Source organism: Numida meleagris, chromosome 4 (assembly GCF_002078875.1).
Source record: "Numida meleagris isolate 19003 breed g44 Domestic line chromosome 4, NumMel1.0, whole genome shotgun sequence".
Lineage (NCBI taxonomy): Eukaryota > Metazoa > Chordata > Aves > Galliformes > Numididae > Numida > Numida meleagris.
Window position 1 is genome coordinate 39213681 of NC_034412.1, and position 23884 is coordinate 39237564.

At 41.1% G+C, this 23884-nt stretch overlaps 1 protein-coding gene across 2 annotated transcripts in view; it reads left to right on the plus strand.

Moving 5' to 3' along the window:
- The window catches only part of INTU (inturned planar cell polarity protein), a 45199-nt gene continuing 30676 nt past the window's right edge, over positions 9362–23884 (plus strand). Inside the window, exons 1-3 of one of the 2 annotated variants that reach the window (XM_021394224.1) lie at positions 9362–9518; positions 9606–10119; positions 17704–18290. In XM_021394224.1, coding sequence (XP_021249899.1) covers positions 10007–10119; positions 17704–18290 — 700 coding nt within the window. In that variant the 5' untranslated portion in view covers positions 9362–9518; positions 9606–10006. Of the gene's footprint in view, positions 9519–9605; positions 10120–15847; positions 16011–17703; positions 18291–23884 lie in introns of those variants that run through there. The other variant, XM_021394223.1, reaches the window with a different exon arrangement.

Consider the following 23884-nt stretch of genomic DNA (forward strand, 5'->3'; position numbering starts at 1 on the left):
GTCCCTCTGTTGATACTGAAAACAAAACCATTGCAAATACAGCCTTATTATGAAACAGAGAAAATTAAGTAAAACTGCCTTCAACTGAGAGAGGCAGAGAGACGACTTCGATGTTTAAAATCAAGCAGTAAGTAGCAGGCCTTCAGCTTCTTTCTCAAACTGTATGACCTGGTTTATTCGTAAATCCATGTGTATGGGAACTGTTGAGTCACAGCCTGAACCACTGATTGAGCACCTGGAGAAAAGACCTGGTCAGCCCTGGGAGCACAGGTGAAGGCAGTTCACTGGCATCAGCCTGGCTCCACCTCTCTTAGACCTCATTTCAGGGCTGACTGCCACTGTGGAAGGATCTCTTTCTGGGGATCCTTCCTCTGTGGAGTTTTCCTTGTGAGCCTAGATCCTCAGAGACAGGTGAGCAATGTTTTTCCCTTCCCTTATAACACCTTTCCATCACGCTGGTCCCTCTGTCGTTACACCTCATTTTGTAACACCTTTCTGTCATGCTGGTCTTTCTGATTGTTACACCATGCGTTCAGAATATGCCTGCGTAAGAAACATGACTGATGCATGCTTGTAGCTACAGGCATGTGGTGAGAAGGTAGCTGTGATGCAACATTATCCACTGCCAATAAATGAACTTCCAGAGGCTTTAGGCACAGAATTTGATAGTTCTGGCCCCATAGTGCCACAGTCTCCCATCAGCTATATGATCCTATGCGCTGGATGAAGGTGACCAAGTGCATTTGCTAAATGGAGGGAATCAAAGTAGAAAGAGGCCATCTCAGATCAAAAGTCCTTGATAAGATGGAAGACAAATAGGTGAGATTCCAGAGATTGGAACAAACTGGAGTAGCATGATAATTTGATTAGAATTGCAGTAAAAGAGAGCATTCTGTCCCAAACAGTTCCATTTTTAATTGTGGCAAAATGTCTGCTACTGTGATACAGCAAATTTGAACGTAAGTGGCCATTTAAATAAAATTTTACAGTATCGAGTTCAAAGTCTGGTCTGAAAGATTGGATGTTGGGATTTTCTTTTTAGCCTTTTATAAGTCTTTGTGAATTAAATACGAAGACTGGTGATGTAGCCATTACATGGCCTCCACAAGTTTTTATGCACTCCAGATATGGACACTAACAAGTGACAGCTGCCCCACAAAGGCTGTCAGAGGTGAAGTGAAAGACTTCGGAAGATGGCCTTTTGACATCAGTGCATAGGAAGAAGGCTATTTGAGACTGTGAGATAAATAAATGTTTTCTGGCTACTTCTTCAATAATTCACGTACTGGAATGGTTCTTATTCCTCCAGGATGTTATTTCTGGCCACCTGCAGGTGCATGGCTACATCACTGAGGCAGTTGAAGTGTTATTTACTTAGCCAAAATTTCCTCCAGGCTCCAGTTGGTAGCATACAATGTGCTCAATGCAGGCTATTGGTGGAAAGAAGTGGGGATGTGGGGGGCTGCCATTAAACTATAGTGGACGGAACACAAAGAAATGAGGAGAACAGGCTCTAGAAAGGCAGAATCTCAGAACTCCCTGGGCTCTCTGTGTAGTACAGATTTTCATATCACATCCATAAATATCGACTTACTTGTTCAGTAATCTCCTGAAAATTGTCCAGAATATACTTGAGGAACAACTGTTGGTTATCTTGTTCATAAAGTATCTCCGCTGGAATCATAAAACAACCATCAAAACTTGCTAGCAAATTGCTTTTGCTCTTGAGAGAGGACAGTATTAAACAGCGTATGTTTAGAAATGAACGTTGTGCATATCATTGTTTTCTGTAGCTTTACATGGCAACAACTAACAAAAAACTACTGAGTGGCTCTAACTAGCAAAATACAGATATCTCATAAGTATTTTAATCCGAAGGACAAGAAAATGAGCTCAATGCTCATATAAATTGATATATAGTACCCTAACGCATCAAGAGATTGACTAGTCTTTAGAGATGTTTGGCTTAGAGAAGAGAAATGCCAAATATTTGTCAAATACCGACGTAGTTCTATAGCTGAGGATGTTCACGCATCACAGATATAAGATAGATAGTCAGGACAGGCGGAAGACAACAGGCCCTACTTAAAACTATAGTACAGCTCTCTGTCTCATAGGACAGCCACTGTTATCATGACAGACCCAAACTATTTGCAGGTTCTGCAAAAGTAGGTATCAAGTTGATTGCTTGTAGGCTACGTTGCGTTTTCTTATTGTTCCTGAGCAGAGAAAATGCCTCAGCTGTGTAAGCAGGAGGAATGCTGACAGAGGATAGAAAGGATCACAGAATCACAGAATTGTAGGCTTTGGAAGGGACTTATGGAGATCATCCAGTCCAACCTCCCTGCTAGCAGAGGTTCCCTACAGTAGGTTGCAGAGGAAAACATTCAAGCAGATCTTGAATATCTCCAGAGGAGACTCCACAGCTTCTCTGGGCAGCCCATTTCAGCGCTCTGTCACGCTCAAAGTAAAGATTTTTTTCTTCATGTATATACAGAACTTCCTGTGTTTCAGTTTGTGCCCATTGCCCCTTGTCCTGCTGCTGGGCACCACTTAAAAGAGCCTGGCCCCATCCTCTTGGTACCCAGATGGGGAAAAAGAGTTGGAGGGCACAGAAAGAAAATCTTGAGTCCACGAAGTTCTCTGTACACTTACCACTCCATTCTTTGCAGAAGTAGCAGAAATAGCAGGAGAAAATCCTGACCTCAGGCACAGTACCAGAAATCTCCCTCAGTAACTACTTCAAATGCAACAAGCAGAACAGGACCTCTGTCATAGGGGATTCCTGCCAGCGTATCCTCTCCTCCCTGGCTCCAGCATCAATCTGGTCACGCTGGTCCTACCCATCCCCCCAGCCAGCAGAGCATTGGTACTGGACTGCTAAATTCAAAACCATGTTATGAGCAAAGCCAAACATCCTTCCTGAGCAATGCAATACAGAATATATTTGTTCTATAAGAATTATTTTGTCATTTTACAGAAAATCATATGCAAGTCGCTTTTAAAAAATAGCATAATGGTGACATACGAACAGGACTTCGTGGGACAAACTGGCCATAACATTATTACTGGCCATTGAGGAGGAAGGAATGGTAAACTGCAACACAGAAAAAGAAAAAAGAAAAAAAAAAAAAAAGACTTCAAGCAGAGAAAAACCTTCTTGACTTTTCATGTTCTTCACAGTAAATAGCAGTCAAAACAAGTTAACCTTTTTTGCCAATATGTAATATTTTATGGCAGTTTGACATCCAATAGGTTCAGCAGGAAGAAAATCAGGCTCAGTGCTTTTCCCAAGTGGGTTTATTTACTGTTTAAGGGCAAGGGTAGGTAAGGGAAAATGCAGCTAAACTTTGTGGGACAGGGTTTGTTTTCAATTTTAACGGTGAGAAGTTAGTTTCCTTTCATCATTTGTGCAATCTGCAGAATCAGAAAGCCTTAGAAGTGACAGCGCATTTGGAGACTAAAACCTAAGCTATAATTCTAGGTAGCTAGAAGATGGAAATGGAATTCAGTGTTTCTGCTAGGCTGTCGCATACAAAGGGCTTTTTGTTATTCTTATGGGCAAGATAATTGAGGATTGCATAAATAACAAGTAGGAAATGCATGAAAAAAAAACAAAACCTAGATACTATCTTTAATTCTCTTATTTGAAAAAAATATATATAACAGCTAGAAATTGAATCCTTAATTGAATTCTTAGGGATATATCCTCAGGCAATTCCCATAGATTTTGACAGATTTCAGGCATCTAAAGTCCTTTCAGGATGCAAGTCTTAATCTTAATTACACTTTTCCTTCCAAGGACCCCAAGGAAGCCCAGAAATAAGTGAAAACTTTTAGCTCATCTTCATCATATATACACCACATGGAGAAAAGACTAGAAATAAGATTTTAATCAGAAACTTTTCACGTGTCTAGAATGTTTAATCTACAAGAAGAACTTACTTTTGTAAGTCCCTAAACAGTGGTGAATAATGGATAAAGATTCAGAGAAAACTGCCTGTAAGAAAAAGGGCAAGGAAGAGACAGTAATACTGTAACATCCTTGATTTGACCAGAAATTGTTTGTGAAAGACAGTAGTTTAGCAGTACAGCAATAATCTCAGGTTATTTGATCACAAAAACTTTGCTCAGCGCCAGGTGGTGCTATTCTGCTTTTTTTTTTAAATCTTATTAACTACTAAAATATGAATTAACCTCTGATTAAATCTAAACTAGAAAGAAAAGTACCTGTTTTCTCAAGCTATAAGCCATTTCTGTGACAGCTCTTTGCCTTAGGCATTCATATTTCATTATTCATATTTTTAAGAAGTAGAAGATTGTCAGCACACCTGATAAGAAAATTGAAAAATTTTTCAGTTTTAAATATTGTTCTGTTTAGATCATGATTGATCTAGCTATATAAACTGTTTAGTCCAGAAAAAAATGCTATGTATGCCCCTTCAAGCAAGAGAAATCAGCTGAATCCAAAAGCTCCAGTTGTGAAATGGTACAAGCATAGAAGCAAATTTTGGAATTATGGACTGGGTATTGAGCTTGTTTTCTATAATTTTCCTTGTTATATTTTATCAGTCTTTGCAACATATTAATATTATATTAATTTTATTAATATTAAATTTTAGGTCTTTGCCGGGAATATCTGATACATTGATACATTAAGCAATACCATTCTACACTCTTCAATTTATCAACTATGCTGATTGTGGAATGGAGGCAGCAAAATGCATAGCTACTTCTTACACGGTCTTGGAGAGTGACTTTTTACACAGTCTGATAGTGATTTAGGCTAGGTGTTAGAAGGAAATTCTTTACTCAGAGGGTGGTGACGTACTGGCACAGGCTGCCCAGAGAAGCTGTGGTGCCCCATCCCCGGAGGTGCTAACGGCCAGGCTGGATGGGGCCCTGGGCAGCCTGAGATTGTGGGGGGCAGCCCTGCCCACAGCAGGGGTTGGAAGGGGGTGAGCCTTAAGGTTCCTTCCAACCAAAGCCATTCCATGAATCTGTGATTCATTCTATGGCTCCACAAAAACCCACTGGTGCCACAGTTCAGTCTTTTAAACACAGCAACAGACAGGCAGTAGCAGCCTAAGTACACATCTTGTGAGCGATAACCTACCCTGTCATCCAAAAACAAATATCCACCCAACAAAATTGCTGTCATTATCCAGTAGTAATCAGCAGAAGATCAAGCAATGCTGGAAACAAGCCAGCATAGGCTTGAAGAAAGTTCCTACACAGAATTGCAGAATTTATGCATATTTGTCTGTTACAGGTCACAGTTCTGAAAAACTACATTTGGAATTATCTGTGATTTTAATGCAGTAGAAGCATATTTGGTAAGGAACCCATTTACCAGAAAAGGCAATATAACACAGCATTGAATGGCACAGTGTAAACTGACCAGTTTCTTTATTGGTTTTCATCCTTTGTGGTAATGTATAGTCCCTGCTTGCCCAGTACATCCAAATATGAGCAATTTCCCTTTATAAGTAAAAGGGAAAAAACACATGACCCTGCCATATGAAAAAGAAATATATATATATATGTAGTCTGTCAAATCTCTGTATTTTCAGATGAGCAGAAAATGTGGTCTCTGGTTCGTTATTCCTGGATCCCTTCATTTACCATAGCTTAATGAAATAAGAGAAGTGAACTTGATACTGAGCTGCCCCAGTTTATAGCTTGGCATAACAAAATAAATGGAAGTAGACAGGGGCTTAAGTTAGTATGCTGGACTATGAATTGCAGCTGGTAGGATACCTTCACAGTGCCTGCTCTGCTATCTGTTACAGGAGTGGTTTCATAAAGAAAGACATGAGGAAGGATGCAACAGCCAGGAAAGTAACCTTGTCAGCAGTTTGCCACAGCCCTTAGTTTCTGAACTGAGTACAGTAGTAAAGTACAAACTTCTTCACTCGTAGGCATGATTGAACTGATACAATAGCTTTTCCTATGAGTGTATCACCAGGACAAAAAATGCAAAGGGCAAATATAAACCAAGAGAGACCAATCCTACTTGCTTAGCACTCCTAATTTCAATCAGATCCTTACAGTCTTGTCACAACTTTTGTTCTAACCAGATGGAGTTATAGCTGACTCACCTTCACTCAAGCTTCATACTTATCCCATTCTGGGTCTGCAGCCAACAGCAGCTCAGAGTTGGCAACTTTGCAGTCTATTGGACTAAAGGAGTACGTGCTGACTCACAAGGAATGGACAAGTAGAATATACGTAGGACTGATTCATAATTATCTCATATTTCATTCTCCAAACTCAGTGGAATGATTGGAGACTTTTCCAAAAGATTTCAGCTATCCGCGCAGAGCTAACAATTCACGGCTAATGACATAAGTGGCAAATGATAAGCACAAAGTAATGATAAGCTGATTTTCATCTCATGTAGCTAATGAAAGCGGATCAATGTTTGATCCCCAGGCACACTAAAACTTACTATCCAACTCAAGGAGGGTGTTCCAATATGGCAAAAGTAGCTTCAATACCTTTTTTAGTCTTGTCCAAAAAATGTGTGATGATCCAAGTACTTCTGAGACTGACCTACAGGGAATGGTTTCATAACCAAAAGACCAACAACTGCTTCTTCAAGGAAAAAAAAAAAAAAAAAAAAAAAAAAAAAAAAAAAACCAAAATGAAAAAAAAAAAAAAAAAAAAAAAAAAAAAACATAAAAACACTACAATGTCAGAAAGAGACCTGTCATAAGCAGAGCATCACAATACTTCACTATTTCTTTTATGTAAGAAGCACCAGAATAGCTCTTACACACAGTCAAAGGGCTTTCGTGATGCAGCTCAACTGGCAGTAAAAGTACACAGATGGAAGGGGAGCCCAGGCATACTGCAATTATTTTGCATGCCAGGGTGCCTGTTAAAATTCATTTCTGTTGTCATTGCTCTGTTTTTAACAGGGTTAATATCCCTAATGCTTTTGTTTCTTTGCATTGCAGAACTTTTTAATCTTTCTCCAGTTGCATGAATTTCACTTGATTCAAAAAGCACTGTAACACCACATTCTTAATGCATAAATACCAGAACTGAGAAACCTCAGATGTAATGATGAACTTAGTTTTCTGTGGCATATTGTACACATGCTAAAATCTTGCTGAAAATACAATAAAACAATACTTCATATTCCAGGGAACCTTCAACCTCTAAGACTCTACTAAAATAATTCTTGTAAATGTCAAAGGCCGAGGGATTTGTAGAAGTTGCTTTGAGAATTAATCCTTCCAGCACAGAACTCTTTTAACTTGAGAAACTCATGTGCAGCAAAGGGAACATAAACTTATCCAAGGGACATAACTGTACAGCTCTGAATGTATCCATCGTATCACTTTTGAATTTCTGCTCCCTTTTCCTTTTTCCGGTTGCTATCAGCAAATAATGAGCTTAGCCACACTAGAAGTGATAAAGTTGTAATTAATATCTAGAAAAACGCTCTATTTTTCCTGTTTATCAGCAACAAGATACTGATGTATCTATCATTTCATAATCTACATAAACCCCTCTTTTTTTTTTCCATTTTGGCACAGCTCGAGGCTCTCTTTTTTCTGCTTAAATGCTTTTTTGGTGAGTTGTAAGCAATTCTAATACAGGTTTTCAGAACCAATTTTAGGCCTGGGTAAAAATATTAGTATCAGATATTATCATGAAGGTCAGAATTAGGAAGTTGTAAGTAACACCAGAAAAAAAATGGTTTCCTGTTAGAAGAATCATGAGGACAAAGAAAAATGACAAATATCCTGGAAAGGCCTTTTGGCAATGCTGTGGGGTTTTGATGATAATGTTTGGCTTTCTTGGTCTCTACAAGCAAACGCCAGCCTGAGAAATGAGTTTTGCATTGCCCTAAGCAAACTGGAAAACACAACCCTATTATGTACCAAATCAAACATCACTGCTCCTTCAGGCATAAAAACAGTACTAAGAACAAAAAAACATATATACCAAAGTAAATCTCTGCCGCTTACTGCTCTGTTGCTGTTACGTAATGCTGTGCTCATAACCACATATAAAGGACTGATGGGAATCCAGTGGTCCAGATAAGCTGTCCCACATCTATGTTAAATTCTAGACTAACCTTTACAATCTCGGTATGAACATGTAGCGACTTTTGCTTCTTATTTGCCTGAGACTAATACACACTGCTAGCAGCTCTGGCCCTTACTCATGCTGCTGCTGGATGCTAAGCTGCGGAAGGCTGATTATTTCAAGTTACAAAATATATTTTTTTTTACTAACTGATGCTACTTTCAGCAGCATCAGCTAAATTTTGTTTTTCATTTTTCCTGTTCAGTATATAGGCAGGACTGAATATTCAGCTTAAAATGATCCCTGTTTTTCTCGCTTTCACAAGTCTCATTTACCATAGCAGACACACAGTGAGGACACAAAAGAAGCTCTACCTGTGAATAGGAGGAAAATTTCTTACTCTGCCATCTGATCCATACTTCCAAGAACATTTGCAGGTGAAACACTCCAAGTTTCACATCGCATTGCCCATGCAGTCATCCAGAATATGGATTGTGCCTGAGTGGTGTCTCAGGGGATGAGACAACCACACTACTTCCATCAGCTTCCTGAAATCAGGGTGTGGTATTGCAGAAAGTTCTTCTCACAGTGCCTGCTGCAGAAACATTATGATTATTTAGAGACTGTATATCCAAAGCTCCTTCAGTCACTGCTACTTAGATCCAAAATTCTGATATGCTCTCAGCTTCCCTAGCACCACTGCCCTGGTGCTATATAACAGGGCAAAGATTTAATAGTTGTAATCCTGGATAGTACTGCTGCTGTCGCTCACCTTGGCCACAGCAATTTGGCTGTGGGTAGCTCCCACATCTTTGAATGCAGTAGTATTTTGAGGAGATTGTCCTTCCCTTATAATTTTTAGTTAGTATTAAAAAAAAAAAAAAAGGATTTTTTTTTTTTTAAAGGAAAGATGCCAAGAGAATCCTATTCCTACCCATGGATTCCTGGTAGTCCCAAAATCACTCTCTCCAGATTGAGATGTCACCACTGTCTCTTTAAGGCAAAGTATTCAGAAAGCTGAATCTTTTGTTTGAGGTAGTGGCCAAAATTCCATGGATTTGGGTGATAAAACATCCAATGCCTTCCAACTTGTTACTCATTTTGTATTATAGTAGCAGTCCTCCTCCTAACAATCCTTGTAGAAAACAACTTCATTTTTGTCTTACTATAGTTATCTCAGACACAATAATTGAGAAACTAAAGCCTCTATTTTCAATAATTGACTGCAAGATCTTATTAGATAGTGATCTTAAACTGCTTATAGAAGAAATCTGGAGGAGATGACCCGTCCAACTAAAGCATTGCAGAAACCTGATCTCTCTGTAACTGGGAACAGAGAGCACAAATGATGGCTATGCACAGGTAAGAAATAAGAACGGCAGAGATTCGGGTCACACATCTCCATTCAGACAGTGCACTGTGTCAGAGGAAATCGTTACAGGGCCCTGCAACTCTCTCCTCATCTGGAAGGACTTGTAAGTAATATTTTTTTTTCGGGGGGGGGGGGAGGGGGGAAGGGAGGGCAAAGGCTGGATTTGATTTTGTGAGATTGATATTTTTAGCACTGATACCTAAGGAAAGAGAACCAACTGGGCAATTCAATGACTGTAACCAACTGGAAAACAAGTCGGGGGAAGAGGTTTTCTCACTCAGCAGGGAGGCTTTGGGACAAAGTCCTACGGCTGCCAGTTCGGAAGGATCCCACCGAATCTACGACAGACCCCCGCTTTCCGATAGCCGCTTCCAGCAGGTGAGGACTCGGGACGGGACAGACGCCGGGAGGCCCCAGCGCCTCGGCAGCGGCCCGGCCTGACCGCCCCCGCCCCTCGGCGCGGGCCGCGCTTCCCCCGCCCCGCGGCGGGCTCCGGGGCCGGACGGGCGGGGCGGCGGAGGCGGGCGGCTTGAAGGGATCCCACCTGCCCGCTGCCGCCCGCCCGCAGTCCCCGGCGCCGCGAGTCGGGCGATGAGGGGGCCGCGGGCGGGCGCGATGTTCGGGGTGGGCAGGTACAGCATCCCGCGGCCCGTCACCAGGAACCTGGAGGACCTGGACTCGGTGCAGAGCGTTCTGCTGCACAGGTTAGCGGCGGGACGGGGGCGGGAGGCGGGCGCCGCGCCGTCTCTCCGAGGCTCGGCGGCGGGGGGCTTTGCAGCTTCGTCGCCGGGCTCGGGAGGCTGTGGCGGGGAGCGGGCCCCTCGGCGCAGCCCCGCTCGGAGCGAGCGAGGGGCAGGCAGCGGTGGGGCCCGAGCCCCCGGCTCTGCGGAGGGGCTCCTCGCCGGCGGCCTTTTGTTGCCGAGGCAGGAAGTCAAACGGGCCGAGCTCGTGCCTGCCCTCGCCTTCTCCTAGTGCTCGGGCTCCCGCGGCCCCTCGGCAGGCAGGTGGGGCAGCGCGCCCAGCGCCCGGCTCTGCGGGAGCTCTGGGAGCGAGCACGGCGTCCGACGCGAGTTCAGAGATCGAGGTGACAAAACTGTTGGATCGGTTCCGTGAGCGCTGGGAACTCTCCTCGGGGAGAGAAGGGAAAACTCAACTCGCGAGCAAATCCGAGGTGGGCAATCGTTAATGAACGTGCAGGAGAAGCACTGCCTGCTTTATCCCTGCCTTCCCCATCCCTAACGTGCAATGTTCCGCGGCATTCCACCACAAAGAAATCGTACCGATAACACCTTACCTGATAGGCCGTCTGCAGGGTTCTCAGAGCCACCCTCAGTGCCACCTCCTTTGTGCCTAGCTGTACAAGGAAAACACCATCCCATTCAGTAGTACTCAACAGAAGAGCATCTACATCTGGTCTGTAAAGTGCCTGTTTCCTCAAGTATTTTTTCGGCTATGTTGATTTATTTCCCTCAGTAAAGAAAAAGTGCGCTCTCTCTCAGTGCCAGCTCCAAACAGATATTGCTATGGGAACTGACAACTGATTATTAGGACAGCTTCTCTTCAGCTGAAAGCACCAAACTGAATGAATAGTTGCTTAAAATGTCTAAGGATGAAAGCACTGATTACAGCAAGCAGGGTGCTCTGGAATTGGCCTCCTCCTACCCTGCTCTCTACAGCAGCTCTATAAGCAAAAAACTTGCCCATATACTACCAGGGATCCTGTGGCATCTGAAATGCTGTGAATGCGTTTATTAGTGACTTGATAAAGAAATATCTTCTTTTTAAGTTGGATTATATATGCTGCCCATGGTATTGCTTACATCAGTGTAATTTCAGTGCAATCAGGTACTTATTCATACTCGAAACATTTGCATGTTGACATTGCAAACAATCGCTTTCTTCCAGGTTTGCTGTGCCTGCTATGTGCAGCTGGTGATGCTAAAAAAGCGTGTAGGTTTCAACTGAAGTAAAAACAGTAGGAATAATCTTATTTGAAATTACAGCTGCTTTCCATGCTAATGGGAACTTTTAACCATATAAGATTTTTTTTTCCCAAAAGAATGAGACAGGTTGAAATACTGCTCCTGAATTTTTCGTTGCTGTCCTCGGTTGCTTTTGTGTCCTTCTTCTGAAATACTATTTGTGATCCATTTTAACAATTGCACAGAAGGAAACAGATGCAGGAGCTCTAACAAAACAAAGAACAGTCAATTTTATTTATTCACTACTGATTTGTCTTCTTACGAAATGTAAATTCTTTTGGTCGCAAAGGTAGCTTTCATTCTCCACGTAGTCTGCTGAAATGTAAATTCCCCAAATAAGATGACGTTCCAGTGTCCCTATTCAGTTCATACCACTTTGCTGCAGACGGTGGCTATGCACTAATGTCAGGAAAGCTGTGAACAGATGATTTTGTAATCACAGTCCGATTCGCGTAATCTTGTGTAAACCCTGCTGTAATCGCAAAATCTTGTTTATGAAGAAAAGCCTATGGAAAGTGCCTTTTGCCCCTCTTACAGAAAGGTTTTAGTGGTGTAGGGGAAAGCTGTACTGTTGTCATTAAGCTTGAACAAAAAGGAATTCATTCCTTTCTCATATTTTTGCTGATGCTGTGCACAGGAGAAATAAAAAAATGAATAGGACTCAATAGCTGAAAGAACTGGGATAGACTCTGTTTAACAATCCACCAGATTTTGTTTGTTTTCCTTCAGATGTTCGAGTAAAGGAGGTGTTAACCTTAGGAAACATAGAGGTGAAAATATTTTTCTCTTAGTGTTGTTTGCTTGTAACGTGTCATGTCTTATCTATAATGTATCATTTTATGTCTGTCCAGTTGTCAATAGAGTCATCTTGGAAATATTATTGGATTTGATAACTAGTAGAAAGGAAAAAAATAAACCATAATGAGTTATTTAGGCTTTCTTGTTCAGTTATCGATAACAAAGAGCTGTAACTCGAAGTAAGGAAAAGCAAAGGGACGCTTAAAACGTTGATAAAAACGGTGACTAGATGAAGAACAGATTCAGCTGTAGGCCAGGTGCATCCAGTAAGATCTGTCTCACAGTATTACTGTGGCCTGTTTATACTGCCTGCACTGTGGAGAAAGGGGGAGGGGAAAAAAAAAAGGCAGAAGGTTGTGAGGTGCAATCACTAGCACCATTCAGGTGGTGCTGCAGTCAGTTTTGCTCCTCACCCACACTAGCACTTAGCAGAGGAAATGCCCCCGAAGAGGCACGGGAGGTGGCTGACGGCTCAGCACTTAATGATCCAATGCAGTTTCTGGATGGAGCATTGGCACTTCACAGGCATAAACTGGATGCTCCTAAGTGTCAGACAGAGTTCCCTTGTGGTGAATGGAGCAGTAATTTGCTCCTGTAAACCAAAGACCTAACACTGTCCCTGTTTTCAGCCTTGTGTTGAGCAGAGCACAGCCACATCCACGATGCAGGCCCGGCACTCCTTGAACATAAATCAATGAAATCCATCTGACATATTGTCAGTGAATCATGGGTCCTGGTAAAACTGCTAAAATTTGGAGTAACTATACAAAACCCAACAGGACAAATTAGAGCAGCTATAAACACAAATCCTAACTTTTCTTGTGCTCTTACAGCTAACTGCTAGAAAAGACTGCAACTCCAGCCTCCTTTCTTCATCGGGGTGGAAAAATCAGTTGTTGATGTGTAACACTGAAAAAATGTTAGTAGTTGAAATTTTCAAGTACACGGATAGGGGTTGGAATGGGAGTTAATAAGTATCCCTTCAGCCAGACCAAAATTCAGTTGTATGCTTTTTTCCTCCTTCATTAGAAAGGACCTGTATACCTCACTGGCGTGTCCTATGCACTATCCCCTTTTAACTACAGTCTACTCCTGAACAAAAATGTGGATCATAGAATCATAGAATTAGCTAGGTTGGAAAAGACCTACAAGATCATCCAGTCCAACCACCCACCTACCACCAATAACCCCACTAAACCATGTCTCTCAACGCTATATCTAAATGTTTCTTGAACATCTTTGATCAAGATAGACTTATTTTTAGAGCACGATACATTTTGGAGCACGACGTTAAGCCAAAAAGAAACAAGGACCTCCTGTCCTGAAATGAATTTCCAAACATCGAGCTAGTTCCTCCAGAAAAACCTTTAGGCAAAAGAGTGTTAAAAAACACTCTTTTTACTCTTATAATTATTCCCATTCAAATGTCCATTAACCAGTTGTCCAGTAAGAGTGAGTAGTAGTGGTGGTACCAATGATGCCTGTGGCAAATCTTGACCATCTGCTTGTCAGTAACAGCAACCAAGTACAGAAGGGTTAGGGGTGCCTTAGTGAGAAGAAGTAGCGCAACCATTTGGATTAAGCGTAAAGGACCTACCAGAAGACAAAATGTTTCAAGTCTTTTCCTAATATTTATGCACAAGAAATGATGGGAAGCTTTCTTAAGTAGGATTGTGTGGGAAAAATTGTCTTCACTCAAATAAAATCCTGCTGTGTGAGATAAGTCTTTCAATTTTTAATTGTTCCCACAGCACCAAAATCCCACATTCATTTCAGAAGGATACTCAAGTGATACCCAACTATCTCTCCCGGTGAACTACAATCTTCCAGCATCCTTTCCTCTGCGATAAGGTTATCTCTGTAAAATACCAAGTGCTGTAAAACTGCCTCCGCTTTTTGGAGAGCCTGTGATTCTCACTTATTGAGCAAACAACTGGAAACAATTAACCAGCTCTTGAACTCAGTGAAATTCGACATAACTAAAAGGCCCATCTAGCACAGACTATAACTTCTCTACAGAAACACTTCAATGTGCTATTCTCTGTATTAGAAGTGCTTGCAAATAGAAGTGAAATTAAGGTGGACAGGACTGTGTATCTCATCTACCTCTTTTAAAATTGTAACTCCTGCAGTATTCCTTCTACAAAATCATAACTCATCAGGCTCTTTGGGAAGTGTTGTTTATGCAGATTCTGTTTTTACACAGTAAATTGTTTGGGAAGTTGGGTACTTCTAAAACATGTTTTCCACCTGTTTTTCTGGAAGCAGTGGAAAATACGAAAGTTGGTGCATAACTTGCAATCTGGCAATTGGAAACAAAGATCTGATTTATTTTAAGAATTGTCTACCATGCATGAATTATATACTTTGTGTAAAGTGGTTTTTGCCAGCTCAGATAATTCTTTCCACTCTTTCTACCATGTCTTGTCCTAACTTGAATAAAATCATACTGGAACAAACTTGCCTCTTTTTTTCTTTAGGTAGGGAATGTTTGTCTCTTCCTTTGAATAGATGTGTATTCAGAAAATCCACACAACAGTAACATTTCTTTGAAACAAGCTTTTCTACAGGCATTTCAGAGTAGCCGCAACATTTGATATAGGTATTTATAACAATTCTAGTTGATGCTGAATCACTGGGACACAGGTCCAAACCATTCCTGTCTGTTAATTCACTCGAAATCACGTTGATCAACGAACGCTTCCCTAAGATAGTTTCAAACACAGGAATCTCATACCAGAATTCTGCAACTCTTGCAAAATACTCCAGCACTATAAAACCTCACTGCTGAAGCTGTGCAAGCATCCCACTGAGCACAGAGATTAAAGCCAACACATTAAAAATGTTCCAACAATTATTCTCCATCCCTTCCCTTATTCACCATGCGTGTCTTGATAGGTTTACTGACACAGCTATCACACAGCAAGTTCCCTCCAGGGAAGCCATGGGTCTTGTTTTTCATGCATGTGAATAATTAAAGCCCTGAAAACGGAGTCGCTTTTTGTTTTTCTGTCTCTCTACTGTGCATTTGTAGGCTGCATTTACTGCTTTCAGGGGCCAAAACATGTAGCTGGTTTGGCTGTGCCCTGCGGCACTGCCCTTTCTCCCTCGCTTACCTGCTGTCGTAAGCTAAGGAGAAGTCATCTTCATTTCTTGTGCTTCTTTAAATGATGGTGGGATGTATTCTGCTGCTAGCGGTTTGATGGGCAAAATCAGTTTTTAACTGAGGTTTCTTTCTCCAGATAAGTTTTTGATTATAAGCGATACTTTCGGGCTCGCCCCAGAACTGTGGTTCTATTGAGAGTCTCTTTTATGGGGCTGTTGCTGAGGCCTTGGTATCAGACAACCAGTCAATTCTCCATCATGTTTTCAGCGCTGACCTACTGAAAGATGCTCAGAAGACCAGTGAGACTCGGATGTTGGTTCTTAGGGAGTAACGGGGAAGGCTGGGCGCTTCCAAGCCTCTTAATTACTCCGTGGAGCCCGAGCAGGGAGGAGAGCGACCCTTCCAGCCCGAGGTCGCACTAATGCTTCCCGCCCTCGCCCGGGCCCTCACAGGCGGGGCCGCGACCGTTAGCGCTCGCAAGCGGCGCTGCCACGCGCTTCCCCCGTCTCCATGGCGCCGGGCGGGCCCGCCAATCAGAGGGCGCGGAGCCGGTCACGTGCGGGCGGGCCGCGAGAGTCATGGCGTCCGAGGGGGACGGCGCGAGCGGAGTAGCTGCAGGCATGGAGCCGCTGCAGGGTGATAGCGCGGGGTGCGCGGACACCGGCAGCGAGAGCGGATCGGGCGGCACCTCGCTGTCCGCCAGCTCCGAGTAAGGGCGGCGCGGGGTGGGGGGAGTTGCAGCCCGCGGGGGAGCGCGGATAGGCTAAGCGTTGGCGGGCATCGTTTTGGGCGAAAGAGTGCATAAATGCAAAGTGCGTGACACTTGTCCCTGCCTGCAGTATCCTTACATACCCCTAAGTCCCCGCAGTTCCAGGTAGAGAGCAATATCTGTATGGGCGTTTTGTGGTCTTTTTTTCCAGACAGACCTTCCCTCTGAGCCGCTAAAGGTGCTGCGGTGCGGTGTCTTTATAATGTTCTCTGCTCAGCTGTGTCATTTATCTGTGTATTCTAATTAATGCTCTATTGAAGTTGTGTGCTTATACTAGTTTTAAGCAAAACTTTTTTCCTATGTTTAGTCAAATTACCTAGTTCTAGTGTAAAATTTGCAAACGCACGTTAACTTTACTCAATTATTGATATGATTACGTATGTCTCCATTGTGGTTTTCCCTGTTTGACCGCTACCAGTGCGGTCCCAGGTTGGTAGGAGGTCTGATCCGTGCTGCTCCCCCGGGGCTGGGAGGGGGAGCTACTCTTGGCTGTTTCACGCAGAATGTCTTAGAAGTTCTTCACATAGCCTGCTAATGCTGACTTCTATGTGCGTGAAATCAGAAGCTTTCTAATATTTACCTTAAATGTTTTGATAAATTAAATCACTGATTACTTTCCCTGCTTTGATGGTTACTGATCCTCGTGCTCCTGTAATAGTACTTCAGGGTTCGCCTTGGAGCTGTGGAGTGGACCATTTGGCCTGTTCCTCCTCAGCTTTTTTTTTTTTTTCCCCCAGCCAAAAAAGTGTGATTTCCTTCAGTCTCTTTCCATTTAAAACATGTTTATAAACTACTTTGTATTTGTCTCTGCTCTGGGCTTGTTCCAGTTATTATGTCTCTTTTAGACTATACAGTCTAAAACTGGACATGGTTGACACATCGCCATTGCCAAACTAGGACAAAAATTTTTTATTGCAGACAGCACTCGTGCTAATCCATCCTGCAGTTGCCTTGCCTTTTCTTTGCAGCATCTTGATGCTAGTGACTTAGTGATCCACTCCAGCTGCTAGAACTCTTTCTGAAGCAGTGCTACCTCTTTACTTTTTTGTTTTGTATTTTTGCATGCGAATCTGAATGTGCTATTTTGAGTGTGTCTTAAAAAGTGTTATGTGGATTTCATCTTGTTTTTTCTTTTTGTTATTTTTAGATGATTTAAAAATGCTATTCTTGTCTTTCAACAAGGTTGCTGTACAGTCCAACATTTAAATGCGAAAGGGAAAAGTAATGGGAGAGAACAAATAAGATTTTTTCTTTCTCATTTTTTCTCTAAGACAGAGCCCCATCATGTCCGTGAATGTAATTACCGATTAAAACTTGGATATGAAAGAAACGCTTTTTTTTGCTTGCTTCCACAGAAGTCAGTAACAGTGATTTTTGCAATGGCTGGAAGACATTTGAAGAATCTGTTTTAGTGTTAGAAAGGGATGTCTTTCCTTCCCAAAACTATCATTTGTCCTGGAAGAGGTCCTTTCCCCATGGCAAACTTAAAGCATTAAGCTTTTAATATTCAGGAGTTTACATGCTTTTTTGCCTTGTACTCTCCATATCCCTTCCCTGCTTGAAGTAAGTAGATGTCACTTGCAGAGCAGTCTTTCTTAGGAGCTATCACTGATTGTTCTTCTTTGTTTCCCAGTGACCTTGAGCCTGAATGGTTGGATGGTGTGCAGAAAAATGGGGAACTATTTTATTTAGAAATGAGTGAAAGTGAAGAAGAAACTTTACTTCAGAACGCCTGTCCAGAAATACCAGCAGTGAATCATGTCAGGTTTCGTGAAAATGAAGCGGAAGTTATTCAAGAGGGATCACGAAAAGAAAGAAAGTATGAACTGAAGAAATTGACAAAAATATTAAAAAAGAAGAATCTTTTACCAAAGCATTCTGGTAAGAAAGGAAGTGGAAGCTGTAACATGCGCTCCACTGGTCCAACTTCCATACTGAAACACCACTCCACTCAGAAAATGGGTGAAATACAGCAGAAGTACAAAGATTTATATGTTTATGTAAATCCCAGAAAACTGTTGGAGAATGCTGTAGAAGATGAGCAGCACAGGCTGCTAGAGGCCTTGGTAGGAATTGTCCATCAGTCTTCGTGGAGCAGCAGAAGAGCAGAAAAACAAGGCAAGAAGGATAAGGTCACCAGAGGAATCAGTGAAGAGAAGCTTGTAGTACATGGCTTGGTGCCAGGTAGTTCAGCAATGAAAACAGGGCAAATATTGATTGGTAAGTAATCAAGTAAACACATTCTTCTTTTAGAATGAATATTTTTATTTTATTTTGTTTTTTTGAGAGGCAGCTGCCTTGAATATTCCCAAGATGTAAGTTATGCTTACAACAACTATTTTGTAAATTCCTGTGGTACTATTTTAAGTAAATGTCACTGCATTTGGTGTTTTGTCACCTATTCAGTTTTACAATGTTAGTGATTTTAAGAATATATGAAGTAAACCAGAAGGCATTAAGGAGATGACTGTCCCTTTAGCCTATAAGAAGCAAGCATCTTGAACTTAAGAAAAAAAGTATTGCCTCACGTCTTCAATTTAATGTAGAACTTACTCTGTAGATAACTGTGCCTGTGGAAAAACTTGACTGTGCCAAATACTGCATTTTGTTTTTTTTCTTTTCTACTACTCTTCTTAGAATATGCTTTATGTGGATTTGGAGACAGAAGAAAAAAAAAAAAGGAGAAAAAAACATGGAGTAAAGTATCTATTTTTTAGACTTTGTCTTTGCACAGCCTTGTTTAGTTGTTCTTCTGCCTAGCAATGAGAAGAGCTTCTTTAGCAGTTCTGATCAGCAGGCCTCTCAGCTGCAGAATGAGAAGGCAGTGAGCCAGCAGAGCAGCTCTCTTGTGTTGGTTTGGCTCTTGCCAGACCAAAGGTGATGCAGTTAAGTAACCTAGCAGGAAACAAATCCAGAAGAAAAATTGTTCATCTAGTTTTTGCTGGTGTGTTGAGTGAAACTGGATCACAGAAGGCCTGACAGGCACCAGAGCTTGAATAACACGCAGGAATGAACTTTCCTGGCCAGTAGTGAAGGAGCAGATGCACGTGCTCCCATTTCCAGCATCAAGAGGCCACTGAAATAAATGACTTAGTACCCATGAGCTCCCAACCTCAGAGACTGTAAATGCAAGACAGCTAGCCTGCGCCTAAGGGGCGGAAGATAGTTAATTGCCCTTGAAGTTGCTCTCTGGTAAGGAGAGAGCAAAGATATGATCTTGGTTAAAAGATCATGAAAATCTTAATGATGTAGTAGCACAAATCCCACAAACTCAGCATGACTGCTTTTGAAATTCCAATGTTGTGTGTGTTAAAATGCAAATCATGCTTTGACTAGCTCATCCTTCTAGAATAGGTTTTCAGTAGGGTTGCTAAAGAATACTCCAGAAGGAAAATGGGATAACTTCCAAACTTTACCATGAAGAACTGATTAGTCAAGAAACTAGGGATGAAGAATGAGAGGGAGGAGGAAGAGAGTTTCAGCTTGATCTACTGTGCTTAATGGTATTTAATGTAATTAGTGTAAAGCTGGGTATTTATAACCTGTAAGTTAATTCTGGGACACAAATTTGTATGTAACTGCCTGTTTGTAAGAGCAGCTGTGAAGTCAGAACAGTGTAGGCACATACCAAATCCAGGACATAATGCAAACCTTCTCAATGATGACAGTACTTCATCTGCAGCATTCAGTGTTTCCTTGAGCTAACAAAATCAATTTTGTTTTTTGTTTTGTTTTGATTTAAATAGAAGAACATTTAAGTTGATCTAAAAAGTTTAGCAATTTAATGTGTCGTAGGGCTGACAACCAATAGTGCTTTGGTTTGGGATGTTGGAAAGAAGTATTTTCAAGCATATTATAGTTATTCAGCTTTCATTTGGGAAAATGAGCTGTATTCTGTGCCAACAGTATAAAATATATAATTTGAAAGTATTTTTATACGAAAATTACACATCTGTAGTGAACACTGAGTACTCTAAAATTTTTATGTGGTGTCTAGAAACAGTGAAGCTTTGCATAAATTAGGCGTTTAGATTTCAGTGCTGTCAGCATAAAGATATACAGTAAAAATAATTTTGATTCTGTCAGAAAAACTGCCTGGCTTACTGTCTCTGTATTGTACTTCAGAGGATGAGAGTTACAGTATACACCCTAAGCCTGACTTAGAAACAACTGTAGTTCAGTAGAGGGCCTCTTCAGATCCTCACAGGAGCTGAAGTTACACAGAAAGTTCAGGAAAAAAGTCAGTAGAACTTTTCTTATAAGTTTAGGAATTCTGTTCAGAATTTTGGAAACACACAGTAAAGTATATTTCTATTGTCAGTCTAAAACCTGATCAGTATAGCATGATGCCTGCTGACTGGTTTGGGTATGTTTTTGTTCATCTTCATTGACCTTCATATGCATAGATGTTAAGCTGTTCCTGATTAAGTTTTTAATATTAATATTTTAATGACCTGTAATGGGTGATGCAGACTATTTTTGTATTCGTGTTTTTGTTTCTTTGTTCTTTGTTTTTAAGTGAATGCCAAGTATATTTTCCCCCTTTAAAAACATGCTTTAAAGTGGCATACCGTGGGTGTCCTGGTAACCAGATTGCGGCGGGTGTTGCAGGCAGTCTTGGCTCAGGAAATTGTTACTGAATTTGATCTGTTGGAAACGAACATAAAATTTGAAATCATTCCAGTATTGAGAAGACAAAAACAGAGCCGAAAATAAAAACAATTTAGAAAGTGCCTTTTGCCCATCTTCTTTGCTCAGTTTCAAACACCTCTCCTCTTCCCCTTCCTCATCTCAGCCCCCCTGTTCTTACTGCATGGTAACTGCGCATCCCCATCTCTTCGGCAAGGTGAGGAATGGGGCAGGAGGTGGGGATTGTGGGTGCGGTGCCACCCCTTGCTTCTTGTTTTCCTTTGCTGCATCATAACTCTTCCACAGGCCATAAGCTTTCAAGGAATGAGTCCTCTGTGGGCCCCAGCCCTTCCTATAGTGACTGCTGCGCTCTTGAATACTCGGGCAGAAGTGCCACTGGCTGCCCTAGGTGGGCCAGGTGCATCATGAGTTGCACTGGCTTCAGAACTAGCTGTGAGCTGCAGGAGGTGGCTCATGGCCTTCCACACAGGTCACTGCTGCAGCACACCACATCCTGGCAGGGGTGCCCAGTAGCATATTCTGCCTCTCTGATCTTAAAATTTGATCTCTCTAGATTTTTTTTTTTCCACGTCAAGATTTGTGTTTGTGATATGGTAGATACTACTGGTTACTTCATATTTTCCGTAGCGACTTACTTCCTGCTGACAAATAACTATGGTTGCCACTGAAATGGCTGCTAAGGCTGAGTCATGAGGGAGGCTGAGATTTTTTTTTTTTTTACTTTGAATGACCAGTTAAAAAGCTGTTACTGCTTCAACATTTTTAGTAGAAATAACTGTTTTTTTTCCCAATAAATAATCACTTTCCTCTGACGGCTTCTTCAGTTGATTCTGACATGTGTATCCCTTACAGCCATTAAAAAATAAAACATCTGTTTATTATTTGTGGAATATACCTCACTTTTTTTTAAGATTGAGTATGGAAGTCATAATTCTTGTTGCTATATTTTATCAACCGAGTAGAATGCAGCAGCTGACCGTATGAACATAAATATAAGTTTTGTAAGTTAAGAAACTGCTGCTTTACCTCTTTAAATGGATGTCAGTGTTGTTTTTCAGTTCTTTGTAGTGTTTTTTTCCTATATTTAAAAATCCATCAGTCTTAAATTTTCAAATAAAGAAGTCCTTATTGATTTGAAATTCTTGATGTCACTTCCATTTGGGTTAAGAAATACAGTTGCTTTTATCTCATGTACCTTAAGGGTCTTTTTTTTTTTTTTTTTTTGGAATAGGTTTTCTTACATGAATTTATTATTAACAATATGCAAAGCCTGCTCTGCTCTGTAAAACTTTATAGTTAAATCTTAGAGTGTATCTTCAAAGACAAAAAGCTCCGCCGAATACTTGCTGTTAGATCCAGGGAAATAAGGGTTATAAAAGGAAATGCCGTTATAATTTGATTTCCTCTCCCCTCCAAACTGAAACCTATCCAATTCACAGCAGGGGATACTTTCTGTAAATGCTGATGATGACCATCTTTACTGTGGTAAAAATGGAAAAGTAATTCCAATGACAATGAATATGCAGAAAAGCTCTTTCACCTTACCCTCTTTGAAATTATTTTTCGTGGTTATTGCACTTGTCACCAAGCATCTGAATGTTGTGCGTGAATTCTCTCATTTGATCGGTGGGTTCAGCGGTCAAAAAGATGTAAGAACTACCTAGGGAGAGGGATTATTTCTGAAAGATAGTAAACATGGACTGTAATAATCCAATTCTGAGCAACTGCGTAGAAGATGCAGGCTACTGTTGCAAGCATCAGTTGAAAGATGCAGATACCAACGCCATTTACTGGCAAATGGTTTTCTGTGAGTTTTTATTAATAGTCTTGAAGTTATGAGGGAGGGTTATTGATTTCCTCTGAATGAAAAAATGTTTAAGTAGTAATCTTCTCTCCTTTCATTTGAATAGTAAAAACACAGATAATCATTATTGGAGGTCCAAAGTTCAAGTCCTATGCATAACATCTTTATTCAGCAATTGATCACAGATTGGTGAAACAGGCAGTCCTTGCTGGAAAGCAGAGCGTAGGGTGAACGAATTGTTTAAAACAGTAATCCATTTACATAAGCAGCTTGCGGTCATCTTCGGACAGTTAAGGTAAATAATGTTGGTGGTGGTTGTTGTTGATTGTTATTTGCTACAAGCTAAGAGTTCTTTAAGAAGAATGTTCTTGAAAGGACCACAATACTGAAGAGTTTGAGATTTTCCATGGGAATTACCATATATAGTGTATTGTTGAAACATCTCTCTAATGTAGAGATGTTAAGCACAAAGGAAAGAAATACAGAGCTTGCGTAAGCTTTGCTATGCTCTCACTGTGGAGTTTGGGATGTCGTTTATGTTCTTTTAATCTCCTCTTGAGGCATAACAGCATTGGTTTGGGTCAAAGCAGCCTGCTAACATATAAAACAAGTAATTGATCTGGCTTTCTTCAGTAAAATATGTCCCACGCTTTGCCTTTTTTGGAAGGGAGTACGTGAATATTTATAAGAACTTTTACTGGGCCATTACTAAGAACAGAGGAAATTATGTGAAATTAAAAAAAAAAAAGTGTTCTCATTCCTCTCCCATGTGAATATCATGGCTCTGATTTTTAATTCAGATTAAAATGTTCATTTCCCATCACAGCATGGAAGTGGCATTCACTCATCAGCCAGTACCTCCTGGCCTAATGCAGAGTTCTGCTTTTAGAAATAGTGTGTACAGATTTAGCTGTATGGAATCTATATTTAACAAAGGTAATAAACCTGTGCCTCGTGGGACAAAGTGACAGTCCGTCCCAAGAGAAATATTTTAGGGATGCCAGCAGTCCTGAGACTTGTCTAAACTTCATCTTCTTTAGACGGGAAAAAAATTTATCAATCACTTTCACACCACATATTTGAGATCTGTACACGTTCTTCGGTAACAATGGATGAGAAGTGTTTTCTACTGAGATGAAAATGAAAAGGCTGAATGAAGAAAATAGGAACAAATTCTTGACTGTCTTTTATCTTTGTTCCATCACTTTAGTAAAACCCAGTTCTGTTTGGCACTGTGTGGAGAACATATGTGGGCATCTAGTAGTTTGTGGACTAGGAGCAATCTTTTTGTAATAAATGAAAGAACTAAGAACTTGATTATTCATTCTTATTGAACACACACACACAAATAGTTTACTGT